Below are 17,995 nucleotides of genomic sequence, written 5' to 3' on the forward strand. Positions count from 1 at the left end.
TTTGGTTAAGTTTTGCGTTTAGTTCCACTTTTCTCAGTAAGTATCAATGCTATTGCATTCAAACTTGGTACACTTACTTACTATCATGAGGGGACTGGGCAGGCAAAGTTAGATAACTCTGGCATGCATTTTGACAGAATTATGTGCCCTTTTTATACTTAGAAAATTGACAATTTTGGTTAAGTTTTGTGTTTAGGTCCATTTTATTCCTTAAGCATCAAAGCTACTGCTTTCATACTTGCAACACTTACTAACTATCATAAGGGGACTGTGCAGGCAAAGTAATGTAACTCTGACTGGCATTTTGACAGAATTATGTGCCCTTTTTATACTTAGAAAATTGAAAATTTGATTAAGTTTTGTGTTTAGGTCCACTTTATTCCTACAGTATCAAAGCTATTGCTTTCATACTTGCAAGATTTATGAACTATCATAAGGGGACGGTGCAGGCAAAGTTATGTAACTCTGACTGGCATTTGGACGGAATTATGGGCCCTTTATACTTAGAAAATTGAAAATTTGGTTAAGATTTATGTTTTGGTCACTTTACCCCTAAAGTATCATAGATATTGCTTTCATACTTGGAACACTCACAAACTATCATAAGGGTACAGTAAAAGGACAATTTGCATAACTCTGGTTGTCATTGTTACGGAATTATGGCCCTTTTTTGACTTAGTAACTTTTAATATATGGTTAAATTTTGTGTTTCGATCCACTCGAAGTATCAAGGCTATTGCTTTCAAACTTCAAATACTTACATGCTATCATGAGGTTACTGTACCTGGCAACTTGAATTTTACTTTGACCTTTGAATGACCTTGACTCTCAAGGTCAAATTATTAAATTTTGCTAAAATTGCCATAACTTCTTTATTTATGATTAGATTTGATTGATACTTTGATGAAACTACTCTTACCTGACATACCACAATAGACTTCACCCAAACCATCCCCCGTGCCCTCCCCCCCCCTCCCCCCCCTCCCCCCCCCCCCCTAATTTTTTTTTTTTTTTTTTTTTTTTTTTTATAAGATCATCTCACAAATGACCACCACACCCTCACACTATACCCCCACCCCACCCCCCCCACCCCCCCCCCCAAATTTTTTTTTGATTTTTTTTTTTTTTTTTTTTTTTTTTAAGATCATCTCACAAATTATCACCACACCCTCACACTATACCCCCCCCCCCCCCCCGATTTTTTTTTTTTTTTTTTTTTTTTTTTTCGCTTTTTTGGAAGATAATGTAATAAATGTCCACAACCCCACACTATACACCCCTCTTCACTCCACTCCTCCCTCCTTTGTGATTGAAAATGAGAGTCCCTTCACCTTTAAAAAGAAAATAGATGAGCGGTCTGCACCCGCAAGGCGGTGCTCTTGTTCATCTTTGATTTTCTATGACATCATGCCACATATCATGACCTTCAGTGTCGGAGGGTAAACTTCGTAACTTCAGTGATTTTTTTTTCTAATTTAAAAATACCCCTAAATGGACATTTTTTAATCACAAAAAAATACAAAATTTCCAATTGCCATCCAAACAAATTTCAAAATGAAGGAAAGTTGTGTCAATTTCGTTTCAACAGCAACATTATCTGCAAGTGAACATATAAAATGAGCCCAGAAACTGAATATTTCCTCCAAAAAGGCATGTATAAGATAAGAATATTTAGATGGGTTTTTGCAATTAAGTTCCAAGTAATTAAAAAGACCCATAATACCCAATCTACAGGTTTCATGATGCTTATTTGTTCATGCTACTTTGTCCTAAAGGCATGGTACCAGTACTTTTCCAAATTTGGGCAAGAAAAATTGCTAAACTATTGTTACAAATTCTACTTGGGCCATTGTAGGACCCCCACTGTGAATGGGTGAAAGACAAAGTGCACTGTATTCGACGGGGTCGTGGGCTAGACACGGAAATAGCAGCCATTCCTGAGCAGTGTCCAGCTTCATGTCATGAGTAAGTAGCGAACAGAAAACGAGTCTTACTCTGGGAAATCAGGGCTTAATGCATGTGCATAAAGTGTTGTCCCAGATAAGGCTAATCAGTGGACTGCACAGGCTAAACTGAGACGACACTTTACACATGCATTGAGCCCAGTTTTCTCAGGTCGAGGCTATAATCTCAACTAAAGCTTATATTGCATGCATTTCCAAACAAAGCAGCTGCATACATGTAACCCCTACCACTTAAATAGCTATTTTGATGCTTTGAAGTCCCTTAGAAAGTTAAATTTAATCAGGGCCCTCTCTTGCTGCCAGGCGAAGCTACCCACATCCCTCATGAGGGGGAATTTCGCGTCGTTTTGGGCGAAAAGGGGAATTTAGATCTTTTCACTGACCATTCAACACCTAAAATTGCTATATTTTAATGTGATTTACATAAATATACATTAATCAAAGGTAAGTAGCACGATACCAGCTGGAAAAATAGGTATAAAATTATATAAAAATAATAAATATTATTTTTTTTTGGAGGGGGAATTTTTAGCTGAAAAAGGGGGAAAAAGTATACTTTTTTGATGGGGGAAGCCGCCTATATTCGGCGGTAAAAGTGCAAAACGAGGGCCCTGTTAATTGAAGACCCTGCTTACTAGATTGAAGTTGTAAAAGCTTCATTTCGAATCTTAGATACTGATGAGCAGCAAACAGCATGAAACCTGAACAGTCTGCGAGTTACTAGCAGGCTGTTCTGGTTTTACGCTGTTTGCTCATAGCCATTTTCACCAATGCTTTATTGCGTGTGTTTCCAGACTGAGCAGCTGCAGTCAGTGCCTGAACGTCAGCGAGTGCGCGTGGTGTGAGAGCCTGCGCTCCTGTCTGCCATTCTACGACTACGTGATCCGGCACCGACATGGCCAGTGCACGGAGTGGGTGGACAGCGAGATAACGCGCAACGACAACACGTACTCCTGTCGAAACTGCTCCATTCTCAAGAGTTGCGAATCGTGCATGAAATCGTTCAACTGCGGCTGGTGTGGCAATCGAGCCAACCCGAAGAAGGGTGTGTGCTTTGAGGGAGATTTTGCAGGTAGGAAGCATGACAAGTGTAGAATTGTTTTTGTCTTCGCCATTTTTGGAAATTCAATTAAAAAAAAGTATTGTAATATGATTTTATCCCATCATCATACCCGAATTTACAAGATAACACCCTTTCTTATAAATGTTAGTGTTTGTATCTCAACTTTTTATCCCCCGCTAAATGCAGAGGGATATAGAAATGGTGTTGTCTGTCCGTTCATTTGTCCATCTGTTACAAATTTTATTTTTTGCGGGGATATTAATTCAACGAATTTACTTGTTTGTTATGTATCAAACACATGCAATAAAGAAATGTCATTTTGTTTATTTTCATGATGTTATTTGATGCTCGTATTCAGCCATTTTGTTTTGTTTACTAACAAAATAGAAACAATATAGTAAGAATATTTTTCAAGGGCCAAAAACTTGCTAAATAATCTTATCTGTATTAACCCTTTAAAACCACTTGATACATATTTTGACGCATTTGAAGTCCCTTAGAAACTGAAATACCTTTCTTACTAGATTCAAGTTTTAAAATATTCATTTCCAACACTTAGATACTGATGAGCAGCAAACAGTATAAAACCTGAACAGACTGCGAGTTACTTGCTGGCATTTTCTGTTTTTATACTGTTTGCACATAGCCATTTTCAATTTGCTACTGAGTGGGAAATGCTTAAAAACTGACATAGTGCGTGCTTCTGAGTGGGAAAAAGTTTAACACTGACATAGTGCGCTTCATGTTGATTAATCAGCTATATCAGGAAAACTGTGAGTTGGTGAACTCGCCGCCAAGGAATGACTGACATGAAGTTGAAAATTACAAAACAAAATATTATATTTCTCACAAAATAGTTCATAATCTTGCTTTTAGGGTCAGTTGGGTGTGTGTTACTTTTGCATTTATATTGTAGTTACCCAGATCATAGCAATTGTGGAATTACTTAAAGGTGTTTGTACATCATAATTAAGTGAGTGTTGCAAACCAAAAATATAAGCAATTAATACATCAGTAATGCATTATAAATGACAATGAACACATCAGTACAATGTATTACTGACAATTAACACATCAGTAAAGTACATTACTTACATTGAACACGTCACAACTATGCATTACTTACAATGAATACATCAGTACAATGCATTACTTACAATCAACACGTTAGAAAAATGCATTACTTACAATCAACACATCAGTTGTATGCATTACTTACAATTTACACTTCAGTAAAATACATTACTTACAATGAATACATCAGTACAATGCATTACGGAACATTAACACATCATTGTTTGCCCAGCTCAGAAAAGTACTGGTACGGTACCGAGTAGGAAAAAAGATTGCGAAAACCCCGATATTGGGAAATGTTGGCGTCATCGAATCTTCAGATTTATGGTAATAATGGGTCTTTTTAATTGCTTGGTCTAAATGGCACAAACCAGTCATTCATTTACATGCATTTTGGGGTGAGATGTTCTGTTTCAGTGCTCATTTTATTTGTTCACTTGCACAAAATCAACAAACATTTTCTTCCTTGTTGAAATTTTTCAGATGGCAATTTGGAATTTTGTAGTTCTTTCTCAATTGGGAAAGTACCTTTTACGGATACTTTATAAAGAAAGAAAAGAAATCACTGCAGTACTGACAATGAACACATCAGTAAAATGAATTACTTACAGTAAACACATCAGTATAATTCATTACTTACAATGAACACATCAGTACAACTCATCTGTTTTCAGGTCCGTTTGGTAACGTGACATGCTCAGCGATTGTGAACAGCCAACCAAGTGGAAGCTTTGCCACTGATGTAGAGGCAGATTGGTCATACGGGAAATGTCCAGACGTCAACGAATGTGCCCTCGGTCTCGCAAAATGCCATGAGAATGCGTCTTGTGTCGATACCCCCGATAGTTACCTTTGTAATTGTAACAGGGGCTATGAGGGGGATGGAATCATGTGCAGCAAAACGTGAGTTTCTGAACTTTTTTCCAAATAGTGAATTTGTCATTTTCCAAAACATGAGTTTGTCAATTATTTTGGGGTTAACAATTTACTACTTGAATACGTATTTTGATGCATTTGTAGTCCCTCAGAAAGTTAAATTAAATTATATACCTTTCTTACTAAATTCAAATTTTAAAGACTTTATTTCCAAGCCTTAGATACTGATGGTCAGCAAACAGCATAAAACCTGAACAGGCTGTTCTGGTTTTATGCTGTTTGCCAAAGCCATTTTTAATGTCATAAATACTGACCTGTTATCGTATGCTTATACTTTCCAAGGGGAAATAACTCATCCGGAATTTTAACTGGGAATCCACCACCTCAATACCGTAATACAGGCCAGGTTAAACATAGTGCAATGCAACCTAGCCAAAAATCGGTAACCAACCTTCAATATTCTTTCCGGATCAACCAGGTGTATACGTTTCTTTTACGGCTCTGAATTAAAATATTGTTTTTCACTTGGTTGATTGGGGTTTTCAATAAATAAATTGTGTTATTTATCTTTTTATTTCTCATTCTGATTAATTTGTATGGATTTAATGGATTTTGTTTCATTTGTAAAAGGTAAGCCATGCTTGTTTTTATCGAACAATGGTTTATTTCTACCATGCTGGGTGTTTTCAGGCGCGAACGACCTCGTGCAAAACGTGCTCTTCTAATACATTGCTAGAACGTGCAAAGCATGTTCTTCTAATGTGTTACGAGATCGTGCAAAGCGTGTTCTTCTATTGACAGATTGTTTATCATTTGCCATTGTGTGCAATAATGATTTTAACGTTCCGTATGACAATCTAATTGATCGTCATTTTATTTTTGATCTGTTTTGAATTAAACTTTTGTTTAATTTATGATCTACGGCAGTATTATTATAATATTAATTTTCATTATGGTCAAATAATGATTTTATGTGCCGTATTATAATCTGGTCTGTGACCAGTTTATGGTTGAATATGCTTTGCTCTTGTTTTTCATATATTCGACTACATGATGGTCGCAGAAACAAGAGTGGATAAATACCCGGTGACTTCGCAGATCATGGATGATAGTTGCAGTATCAGTCACCGGATATCGGGCACGATCGCGACCGTACTATGCTAAGTCTCTTAGACAATCGGTCAACAACAGACCATATGGCGACACCCGTCAGCCGGTCTTTGCCCGATGGCATTGGTCAAGGACATGGACAAATGCCGGACCATTTGGCATCCGCCATACGGTCATTATCCGGTGACAACACTGGTCATGATATGACCGGTACGTCCCCGGGGACGTTGATCACGGACCATTGATCGACGTCTGACCGGCAGGTCCGGTCACCGGTCATTGATCACCGGTCTGGTCACCGGTCAACAGTCATCAGTTAGGCCTGCCACCGATAACACCAGTCACCCGTCAAGAAGAAGAACTCGGTCTTCTTCATTGAATTATTCTCCTATTCGTCGTCGAATACATCGTCTTCATCAAGGATTAGACATCGGACACGCTCTTCTTCGTCGAGCAGTTCTCATCGTCGCGGCTCTCGTAAGCGATCACGTCGTCACTCACGGAGACGTTATTCTAGAAGATCTCGGTCTCATAGCAGCCGATGCACATCTCGGCCGATCCAGATCTCGACATCGCAGGAAACAAGGACGTCGTCAACCTTCACGTAGACATCAGCGGACTTCATTGAGCACAACAGGATAGTTATCGAACATACCTCTCCTTCATTGAGCAGTTCTCGGCGTTGATACGCTCGTAAGCGATCACGTCAATGCTCACGGAGGCAATATTGTAGAAGACAATATTTCCAGCGTAGCCGAACAATATTTCGGCATCGCAATTATATGGATGTCGCCACTTCTCACGTAGGCGTTAATGAACCTACTGGTCATATCGACGTTCTCCATTTAATTCCTTTAGGAATATCATGTCTCCATTCCACGTGTGATGGTTTTTCTTATGGCATCCACACATGTTGCAGTCACCGAGCCGTAGTTGTATACGAACACTAGTTCTTTTAACTTTCAGGCTTCGGGATAAGCTGTTCTTTTCTCCACTACGACTACAAGGACACTTATGCCTATTAATACTGATAATCTACCGTTGTTTTCCGGTTAACATTATCAGATGACTTCGTGGATGGTCATTCTTCTGCACCAGATATTTCCATTCTGACGCAGTTATATTATACCGGTTCCGATCAACGGACATCGGTCACCATTTATCGGTCATTTCACCGATCACTGATCACTAGGTCAGAATAAGTGATGTCTCATCGCCATCGGATTGGATTTTTTGGCACGATCTTCTTTTCCGAGCAGTGCTTGACATTGATATCAGACCATATGGATTCCACCATTTTTAACCAGGTTTTCCGAAGGAAAAAACTGGTTATTAGATTGGCGAATGCGGGCGGGCTGGCTGGTTGGCTGGCTGGCTGGCGGGCGGGCGGAACAAGCTTGTCCGGGCCATAACTATGTCGTTCATTGTCAGATTTTAAAATCATTTGGCACATTTGTTCACCATCATTGGACGGTGTGTCGCGCGAAATAATTACGTCGATATCTCCAAGGTCAAGGTCACACTTTGAGTTCAAAGGTCAAAAATGGCCATAAATGAGCTTGTCCTGGCCATAACTATGTCATTCATTGTGAGATTTTAAAATCATTTGGCACATTTGTTCACCATCATGGGACGGTGTGTCGCACGAAAGAATCACGTCAACATCTCCAATGTCAAGGTCGCCACGACTAAAAATAGATTTTTAAAAAAAACAAACTTACAAAGGGGGTTAATTTTGTTTGTTCATTTCAAAAGTTCAGTTTGAGTTTTCTCCCTTTATCAGATTTTTTTTCACAATGAAAACCTGGTTTTGTGACAATTTTGTCCCTTGTTCGGTCTTTAACTGGTAACGTCACCGGTCATATTATGACTGGTCCGTTCACCTGGCTACAGTTACCGGTCATTGACCGGTCGGATTCGGTCACCAGTTACCAATTACCGGTATTCCACTGTGTTTTCATCGGTCAATTTTTAGTATCACGGGTATCGTCTACATTACCTAGTTGTATACCCCTGGCTATGATTGTATTGAATACTATATTTTATGGATTCAACGATCTACACGACTTTTTGTGTTTTTCAATACTGATGTTCTACTGGCGACGGTTACCAAATCATGCTATATCTGTTATTTGTACTTCTATCTCAACCGGCTATATGCAGACTACTGGTCTTGCAGATAGATCGGCTGAAGTGGGCTCGGAGACTAGCATTGAGGTCGAACATTACTATTTGACCTCTATTAATTTATGTTCGAGACCCGAAGGATGAATTGTTTTAACCGCCTTTACCTGTCAGCTACAGACTTTGCAGTCAGTGTCACGGAACAGTTGGGACACATTAATGACGCTAGCAGGATTAGCAAGACAACATTTTGTATCGACTTCTACTTTTCTATTGCTCCTACAACAGTGCATATTTTCAAGCCACTGGAATCAACAAGAGTTCTAATACATAGGATTGCCTATCAGATTGACCGCATAGCGGCTACAGTCTTGTAGATGGCTTAGGACCTATTGAACTCAGATCTTAGATCCTAGGATCTGGAGGGACCTCATCTTAAAGTTATTCTTCTATTACACTTCTGGCCATAACAGGCCGTCTTCCTATAACTGGTCGTATTCCTTTCGGAATTTGTCCCGGTTAGAAGTCTTGAAGTAAATGGATTAATCAAGTCAGAATTTAAGACTTCCATGCATTCTACCGGCAAGCGTGGACCCGCTTAAGGTTACACCTAGGGTTTTCACCTTTTTCTGCCATCACACCTCCGATTCCGGAGGTACCACTTTCGATCATATTTCCGTACTTCGCAAATCGCAATGAATCGATGACTTCGCGACCTGTATTATTCAGGATTTTAAAGGCGCCTGTTATTGGTTTAAGAAGAGGCTATACTCTGTAGATAGGTCATAAACTTATTAGTGTTAAACACTGTCCTATTCTACCAATTTTCAAGTGTGTTTGGAGTGGGAAAGTTCGGCATGCCGTGGTTTCTTTGCCCACCCATCCGTGACAAATGGTTCCGGTCACCGGTCGGTATTTACCGGTCCGGTCACCGGTCCTTCTGCTGAGACGTCTTTTCTTACGTCTGTTTCAGTTTTATTTTTAAGATAATTGTATTAATCTCAGGATTATTCAATGACACAGATTTCCATCTTTTTGTCATTATTTACCACTATTCAGTGGTGTCTAGACTAGAAGATTATCTTGGCAAGAATATAGTTTATTCTACCACAACCTTCCTTACATCTTTAACAGATGTGAGCAGAAAAGGTTATGGGCGATCACATAGAACAACGTATCTTGATTTTCTCAATTATGTGGTATCCTAATGAATATCACCTGCACATCTACATCTTGAAAGGCGAAAATTCTTTTTAGCTGTTTTTCATTTACAACACATTTTCACGATTACTTTGTGATGGTTTCAACTATCACACATCGGTAGTGGTTTACTTACAGACACGGAGGTGATCATATTATCACTCCTTGTAACTGGAAATCAGGAACTTATTCGTTCTTTGCAAGAACAACAAATTTTCTCTATCGTCTTACTCATACCAGGTCGTCTCAACGCCCTGTTGGACGTTTTGTCCTGCAGTTCTTTCTTTCGAATTATTTTTCCGTTGGGTTCAAATAATGTAATTGCGCATGCGCGGCAGTGAAGTTGCATGATGTACATAGTATATCAAAGAATGTTGTTTATCATCAAACGCTAGTAATTAGCGTTATGCGATCATATATCGCAGTGTATACCGGTATGCTGAACAACGTCAATAATGCAGTTCACAGAAATCGATCCAGCAGGGTGTCAGATTGTTATACATTCGTCCATTGACATAAACTGGAATATCTTGCCTTCTTGGTGAGTTTTTGCAATAACTGAGTTTTTGCCATAATTTCATGCAATATACTTAATGAACCATGGGATTATGGTTCTACGACCTTTTAAGTCTCCTGTACAATTATTTTCAGGAAACTTCTTCACAGGTCAAATATCATATCTCAGAGAGACATATTTTGACTGATCCAAACATGTCACGACTCATGTGCCACTACATGTCTGGCCATTAATAACTTTTAGTTATCTCTACAGAAGAACGTTTTTCTGTTAGAGTTTCAATCCTTGTTACTTGTGCAAGGATAATTCCATCAGAACTGTATAAAGGTTCTATGGAAATTCATTTTTTTTTACTGGGTATTCAAGAGCATAGTTATTACCTTAATCACTCTGCTAGATACATAGAGGTTTTTCTCATCTTTTTCTTGATGATAAGAAATTTGTTCTTTTCTTCATCAAAGGATAGAGATTATGCTTTCGTATACCTTGTTTTGTGTAAGTCATCGCAACTCTGTGCTGTCTTACCTATTTTGGAACTGATCCAAACTATGGAACGTCAACACTATGTTTTTCGTTCCTTTACCTTCTTAAGCGGTTTTGACTTGTGTTACATGTTGGGATGCTTAATGAGCTCCCTGTGAACCTTTTTCATCAGGCTTATTAACAGTTCCAATATAATTTTAAGACGGTTTTCCTTCTTATTATGACTTTTACCATACGGAGAAGTGAAATTCATGCTTTTTCTGTTGAATACGACCAATTCCAGTTGGATCTATTGTCGTTTTCACTTTGTTGTGTCAGCCAGGATTCCTTGCTTAATATCAAGTCCTCTATATGGCTTCTACCTTCAAGTTTCCAAGTTTTTCTTAAACTGGTAGTCATGAAGATGAGGATAAACTTCTTTGGGCAATCAGGGCTTTGAAGTTCTATCTCAGCAGTGTTAGTCGGAAGTCCATTCGAGGTTCTCAAAAGACACTCTTCATTTCCCCAAAAAAGGGGGGAGGGGAGATGTGTCTTCGGCTTCTATTTCTCGGGGTTAGACCTCGACTAAGGAAAGTTACTCTTATCCTATCTAAGGATTCATTCCTTTTTAGGATCTGACCGCATGAATTAAGAGCTCTGTCTGTTTTGTGGGCATATATTAATCACACCCCACTTTTTGACGTGCTCTAAGCTGTTAACTGGAGGAATCCGACCACCTTTGTCATCTTCGTTTTCTGAAGTGCCAACAATACAATTTGTTATCCCCACGCTTTTTGAAAAAAAGGTGGGGATATTGTGGTGATCTCCGCCGTCCGTCCGTCCGTCCGTCTGTCCGTCTGTCCGTCCGTCCTGGCCACTATCTCCTCCTACACTAAAAGCACTAGAACCTTGAAATTTACACACATGGTAGCTATGAGCATATGTGCGACGGTGCACTATTTGGAATTTTGATCTGACCCCTGGGTCAAAAGTTATAGGGGTTGGGGTGGGGCCGCGTCAGAAATTATCACTCATTTTTTTAGGTTATTTTACATTTACTTCTTTATTTCTACACCGATTCACTTCAAATTGATACTGGACCTCACCTATGACAATACGGTCAATCTCAACCATGCATGGCCCCATTCCCAACCCTGGGGCGCCCCGCCCACATAGGCCACACCCACCAAAAATTTCCATTTACTATAATTTTTTCATTTCTACACGGATTCACTTCAAATTGATACTGAACTTTTGTTATGACATTAGGGTCAATCTCAACTATGCATGGCCCCAATCCCAACCCTGGGGCGCCCGCCCACATAGGCCACACCCACCAAAAAAATCCATTTACTATAAAAAAAATTTAGGTTATTTTACATTAACTTCTTCATTTCTACACTGATTCACTTCAAATTGATACTGAACCTCTTTTATGACAAAACGGTCAAACTCAACTATGCATGGCCCCGTTGCCAACCCTGGGGCGCCACGCCCACATAGACCACACCCGCCCAAAATTGCCTTTTACTATAATTTCTTCATTAATACACTGATTCACTTCAAATTGATACTGAACCTCTCTTATGACAATACGGTCAATCTCAACTATGCATGGCCCCATTACCAACCCTGGGGCACCCCGCCCACATAGGCCACACCCTCCCAAAATTGCCTTTTACTATAACTTCTTTATTTTTACACCCATTCACTTCTAATTGATACTGAACTTCTCTTATGACAATACAGTCAATCTCAACTATGCATGGCCCCATGATCAACCCTGGGGCGCCCTTGGGTCAAACATGCGGCGTGGGGATACGCGTCGGCCTCTGCCGCGCCATTTCTAGTATATGTTTGGGCTTGTTGTGGTTTCACTAACGATAGTGTCTTCTTTACGACATAGACATATTACTCTGTCCGAGAAGTCATAATTAATACCGTTTAAACGAAGATTACTTGATATCATTAGCTGATTACCCTGTTTATGGGTTCTACTGTGTTGGGAAAATATATACGAACCTTCCCACCGCAGCTGCAAAATCAGCATACGATAACAGGTCAGTATTTATGACATTAAAACAAATTTTTTAAATAAAATTCATTTTAATTATTAAATACTTACCTGTTATCGGTAAGTCCCACCTCCCACCCCGCTATTCGATTAATATTTTTGTATATATATTGAAAGAATATTGAGGGTTAGTTACCGATTTTTGGCTAGGTTGCATTGCACTATGTTTAACCTGGCCTGTATTACGGTATTGAGGTGGTTGATTCCCAGTTAAAATTCCGGATGAGTTATTTCCCCTTGGAAAGTATAAGCATACGATAACAGGTAAGTATTTAATAATTAAAATGAATTTTATTTAAAAAATTTGTTTCACTTTGCTTCTTATGGGGGAAAGTGTTAAACATAAGTTGAGATTTCTAAGATGCCTCTCTGTTGATTGGGTTTTTTATTGATCAGATTTTCCCCATAAACTGTTATAAGTTTATGAAGCACACTTCTTTAACATTTCTCAAGCAATTAAAATGAAACTTGGAATATCATAAACATGAAATGTAGATGTGCAAGACACATTTTTCTTCCCTATTGATTGCCATACTCTTGAGTTATTTGCCCTTGAATAGAATGTTGACAATAAATCGTTTCAGATGCATTTGTAACATTAGGTGTCAAAGCTATAGTTACCATCAAATTGTGTATTATGTATGCCAACAATCTTCATTTTAAACTATCGTCATGCCAACAATATTCATTTTCAACTATCATCAAGCCAACAATGTTCATTTAAAACTATTGTCATGCCAACAATATTCATTTGAAATTGTCGCCATGCCAACAATCTTCATTTTAAACTAATGTCATGCCAACAATCTTCATTTTAAACTAATGTCATGCCAAAAATCTTCATTTTAAACTAATGTCATGCCAACAATCTTCATTTTAAACTAATGTCATGCCAACAATCTTCATTTTAAACTAATGTCATGCCAACAATCTTGATTTTAAACTAATGTCATGCCAACAATCTTGATTTAAAACTAATGTCATGCCAACAATCTTGATTTTAAACTTTCGTCATTCCAACAATATTCATATAAAACTGTTGCCATGCCAACAATCTTCATTTTAAACTATCGTCATACCAAACAATCTTCATTTTAAACATTCGTCATTCCAACAATATTCATTTAAAACTGTTGCCATGCCAACAATCTTCATTTTAAACTAATGTCATACCAAACAATCTTCTTTTTTTACTATCGTCATTCTGCTAGGTGCTACTACAAGTGCGCGCACGGGGAGTGCCTCTATGACATGGGGAATTACTACTGCGATTGCAACCTGGGCTGGACTGGGAAAGACTGCAACGACGACTGCAAATGCAACGGGCATAGCATGTGTGAGGCTGGGGTTGGCATTTGCGACCTTTGCTTGAATAAGACCACCGGGCCGTACTGCAATCAGTGCCTTGTTGGTCATTATGGAGATCCTACTAAGTCTTATGGTGAGTTTTATTGCAGTCTTAAGATGTAAGATAATAGAAAATGTTGTTAAACTCGATTTTCATTATTTTGTCATGTAGATTCATGCATGCGTTCAATATTATATTTAAATTATTTAAATTAAAATAATATTTTTATTAAAATGATAATTAAATAGCAATTCAAGCACAAAATTATATTTTTTTTAATGAATTATTCGTTATAATGTTTATTGTTCAATATCATGCACACGTTTTTGGGTAGTGTTTTTTATGCCCCCGGATCGAAAGATCGGGGGTATATTGTTTTTGGCCTGTCTGTCATTGTATGTGTGTGTGTGTGTGTGTCCCAAAACTTAAACCAAAACTTTAACCTTGGTCATAACTTTTGCAATATTGAAGATAGCAACTTGATATTTGGCATGCATGTGTGTCTCATAGAGCTGCACATTTTGAGTGGTGAAAGGTCAAGGTCATCCTTTAAGGTCAAAGGTCAAAAAAACTATTTAAAAATCTTTAACCAAAACTTTGACCTTCTTCATAACTTTTGCAATATTGAACATAGCAACTTGATATTTGGCATGCATGTGTATCTCATGGAGCTGCACATTTTGAGTGGTGAAAGGTCAAGGTCATCCTTCAAGGTCAAAGGTAAAAAAATAATTCAAAGCGGCGCATAAGGGGGCATTGTGTTTCTGACAAACACATCTCTTGTTTTTTAAAGGAAAAGATCTGTGCCAGGCAATAATTTTCCAGATGTGAAAACTTCAAAACCAACTTTAACTAGATTTTTTTGTATTATATCTGTGGGAACCAACTGCTTCATGGATGCAATAACAACACGAAAAAGAATCATATTTTGTATAATATAGTCATTGTGTATTTGAACCTCGTTTTGTGAAAACTGGGCTCAAGGCATTTGCATCAAGTGCGTCCCAGATTAGCCAGTGCAGTCAGCACAGGCTAAACAGGAACAGCACTTTCCGCTTTTTATTTCTTTCTTGTTTCAAGCAAGTCTCTTCTTAGCAAAATTCCAGTTAATGCAGAAAGAGTGGTCCTGGATTAGCCTGTGCGGACTGCATTTAACCCTTTCAGTGCGGGAACCGAATTTTGAAGGCCTTTGCAAACAGTTTGGATCCAGATGAGACAGAATGTGGCGTCTCATCAGGATAACATTCTGTCTCATCAGGATCCAAACTGTTTGCTATTCTGATAATATTCTTGGAAAAAAAAACGAAGAAAATGCTAATTTTAGAAATTAAGCAGATGACATTTAAGCAGACGACAAATTTCCCAGCATTCAAAGGGTGAAGAATGCATTTAGCCCAGTTTGTCCACAGCAAGACTGATTGGTTGTTTTATATTTAAACGCTATGCATCAAAGCAGAGCAAGGATTAGATTGTTATGCATTAAAGCAAGTTGTTTTCCACAGGGTGCTACCAGTGCCAGTGTAACGGCCATGGCAACGAGACTCTGGGTCAGTGTAACAACATCACGGGCGAGTGCTACTGCACCCACCACACCATGGAGTACAACTGTGAGAGGTGTGAGAAGGGTTACTATGGCGACCCCAGGTGAGTGGACAACTTGACAGCATTGTGGTGGGATTAAATTATGCCCCCCTCCCACCCCCCCACCCCCATCCCCAACCCACAAACACTTTTATTGTCTTTTGGAATAAAAACAGTATCTTTTGTCAGTACCTTTCCCCAGATGAGTGGAAAATTTGAGAGCATTGTGGCATGATGAAATAATATTACCCACCCCCCTCATTCATATTGTTTAAAATTATTTTTTTGTCAGTATTGAATCAAACATGTGCATTTAAAGGCCATAAAAGAAACATCAAGTGGACATTAACTCTTCCAGTGCGGGAACCGAATTTTGAAGGCCTTTGCAAACAGTTTGGATCCAGATGAGACGCCACAGAACGTGGCGTCTCATCTGGATCCAAACTGTTTGCTATTCTGATAGTATTCTATGGAAAAAAATCAAAGAAAATGCTAATTTTAGAAATTTAGCAGACAACATTTTAGCAGACAACAAATTTCCCAGCATGCAAAGGGTTAAAACACATGCATTTAAAATCCATGATAAGCAATGCATAGGCTAATCAGAGACGACACTTTCTGCCAAGAAGAGACTTCCTTTAAATGAAAAAAAACAACAAAAGCGTAAAATGTTGTCCCTTATTAGCATGTGTAGACTGCACAGGCTAATCTTGGACGACACCTTGCGCATATGCATTAATGTTTGCCCAAAACAATTATTGAAAAACATAATCTCATTGATAGTTATATATGCTACCAAGTGTGTAACCATGATCATTGTAAAAGTAAAAATTTTATTAGATTTAAAAAAAAGGATATATAGTTAAAAATAATGCAAACGTTTGCATGTTAATTGAGCCATTTTTTTTTTTTGAAAAAAAAGTATACACTAGCTTATGAAAATATTATATTTTAAGTTATCTCAGGGATTTTGGCTTGAAAGAAAAGACTTGATGAACATATTATTTATTGCGTAGGGATGGTGGGACATGCTACCGTGAGTGTGACCACGGTCTGATAATGGACAACCTACAGGACGGCGCGCTGGGCTCTCACAGGGGACTTGGCGTGAGCACCTGGCATGCGTACTGCCTCTGGATCCTCATGTCACAAAACCGGTTCACCCGGCCCTCAACCCCATGGGCTGCGCGGACCCTGCTTGTACCTAGCATCACGCTGCGGGTCGAGGGGCTGGATGTGGAGTGTGAAAGGGTGAGTGATCCTGTGGTTTTAACCTATTTATTTGTAAGATTGAAATGGCATTGAAAGCCAAATGCTTATTGAAAGGCTCTCAAGTCTGGTTCCTGGGTTTAACCAGTACTTGGTGTCTTTGGGGGAGATCTTAAGAACCTCAATTGGGATCAACACATGACCTCCCAGATGCTAGGCTGACACCAAATCCACTACGCCACGTCGACATACCGATGATTCTTTGGTTACTTTGGTAAAATTGTATTGGCTAATGTAACCAAAAAACAGAAGAAGTCATAGTTAATACTTTAACATTCGAAAGACTGATGGAACAGATTGGAAATATGAATGGAGGTTCAAACTTATATGCAAGGTTTTATTTAAAGGACCATGTGTACGTGTATGACGGTATCCCAGCATTCATAGACAGCGCAGGAAGTGGCTTGTTGCTAGGCGCGTTCTGTGGGTCCTCGGCAACTGACCTTGAGAACGTCACGGCAAAGTCTGGCATCATGACCGTGTACTTTGATGCTGACATCAGTGGCGAATGTAAGTCATTGCTGAGTTGATATTCATACCCTGGCATGTAGTGAGTAAAGGGGGCCTTTTAACCCTATCCTACTTGGATACGCATTTTGATGCATTTCTAGTCTATTAGACCAATCAAATTTTAGACCTTTCTTTAAAGATTCAATTTTAAAATGCTTCATTTCCAAGCCTACGATACTGATGAGCAGCAAACAGCATAAAACCTGAACAGACTGTGAGTTACATTTTACAACTTGTTGATGCATACCTATATACATAGCTGGTTTTACGCTGGTTGCATGTAGCCTTCTTTTAGTATGCTTCTGAGCCGGAAAAGGTTTAGTTATATTAAGAAATGAGACAAAATCCCTAGCACATACAGAATAACATTTTGTGAATTCAACCAAGTTACCGCAATTCAAGTTAAAGTTCTTCATAATTTAAATTTATCATGTCTGTCTATAAAACCAGATAACATATTTGGTAGAAAGCGCTTCTGGGTCCATTTATATCGCATTAAGTACAAGTTGGAAGGAATCACAATAAATATATCCCATCTCTAATGAATAATGCCATCATAAAATGGAATTTGAAAAAATCCTATTTTTTTCATTCAAGATTCATCAACAAAAGGCTTCAATGCCAGCTACATTGTGAATCGTTGCCCGTCGTCGTGTGACATCGCTAGCAACCAGCAGTGTCTCCATGGCATCTGCGTTTGTGCTGATGGTTACGAGGGGTTCCCGGATTGTAAAATACAGACCTGCGCAAGGGGCTACACCTACGATAAGGTTTATACTTTTAGGGGTGGGATTTCTCCTCCTTTCAGCTAATTTCCGCTCTT

At 38.8% G+C, this 17,995-nt stretch overlaps 1 protein-coding gene across 1 annotated transcript in view; it reads left to right on the forward strand.

Moving 5' to 3' along the window:
• Positions 1 to 17,995, forward strand: part of LOC127839852 (multiple epidermal growth factor-like domains protein 8) — a 69,137-nt gene that overhangs the window by 19,974 nt on the left and 31,168 nt on the right. The window contains exons 11-18 of the mRNA XM_052368242.1: positions 1,856 to 1,965; positions 2,759 to 3,036; positions 4,776 to 5,004; positions 13,676 to 13,905; positions 15,315 to 15,456; positions 16,410 to 16,644; positions 17,010 to 17,172; positions 17,770 to 17,942. Of these exons, the coding sequence (XP_052224202.1) occupies positions 1,856 to 1,965; positions 2,759 to 3,036; positions 4,776 to 5,004; positions 13,676 to 13,905; positions 15,315 to 15,456; positions 16,410 to 16,644; positions 17,010 to 17,172; positions 17,770 to 17,942 (1,560 nt within the window). The remainder of the gene's footprint in view (positions 1 to 1,855; positions 1,966 to 2,758; positions 3,037 to 4,775; positions 5,005 to 13,675; positions 13,906 to 15,314; positions 15,457 to 16,409; positions 16,645 to 17,009; positions 17,173 to 17,769; positions 17,943 to 17,995) is intronic.

This window comes from Dreissena polymorpha, chromosome 7, assembly GCF_020536995.1.
Source record: "Dreissena polymorpha isolate Duluth1 chromosome 7, UMN_Dpol_1.0, whole genome shotgun sequence".
Classification (NCBI taxonomy): domain Eukaryota; kingdom Metazoa; phylum Mollusca; class Bivalvia; order Myida; family Dreissenidae; genus Dreissena; species Dreissena polymorpha.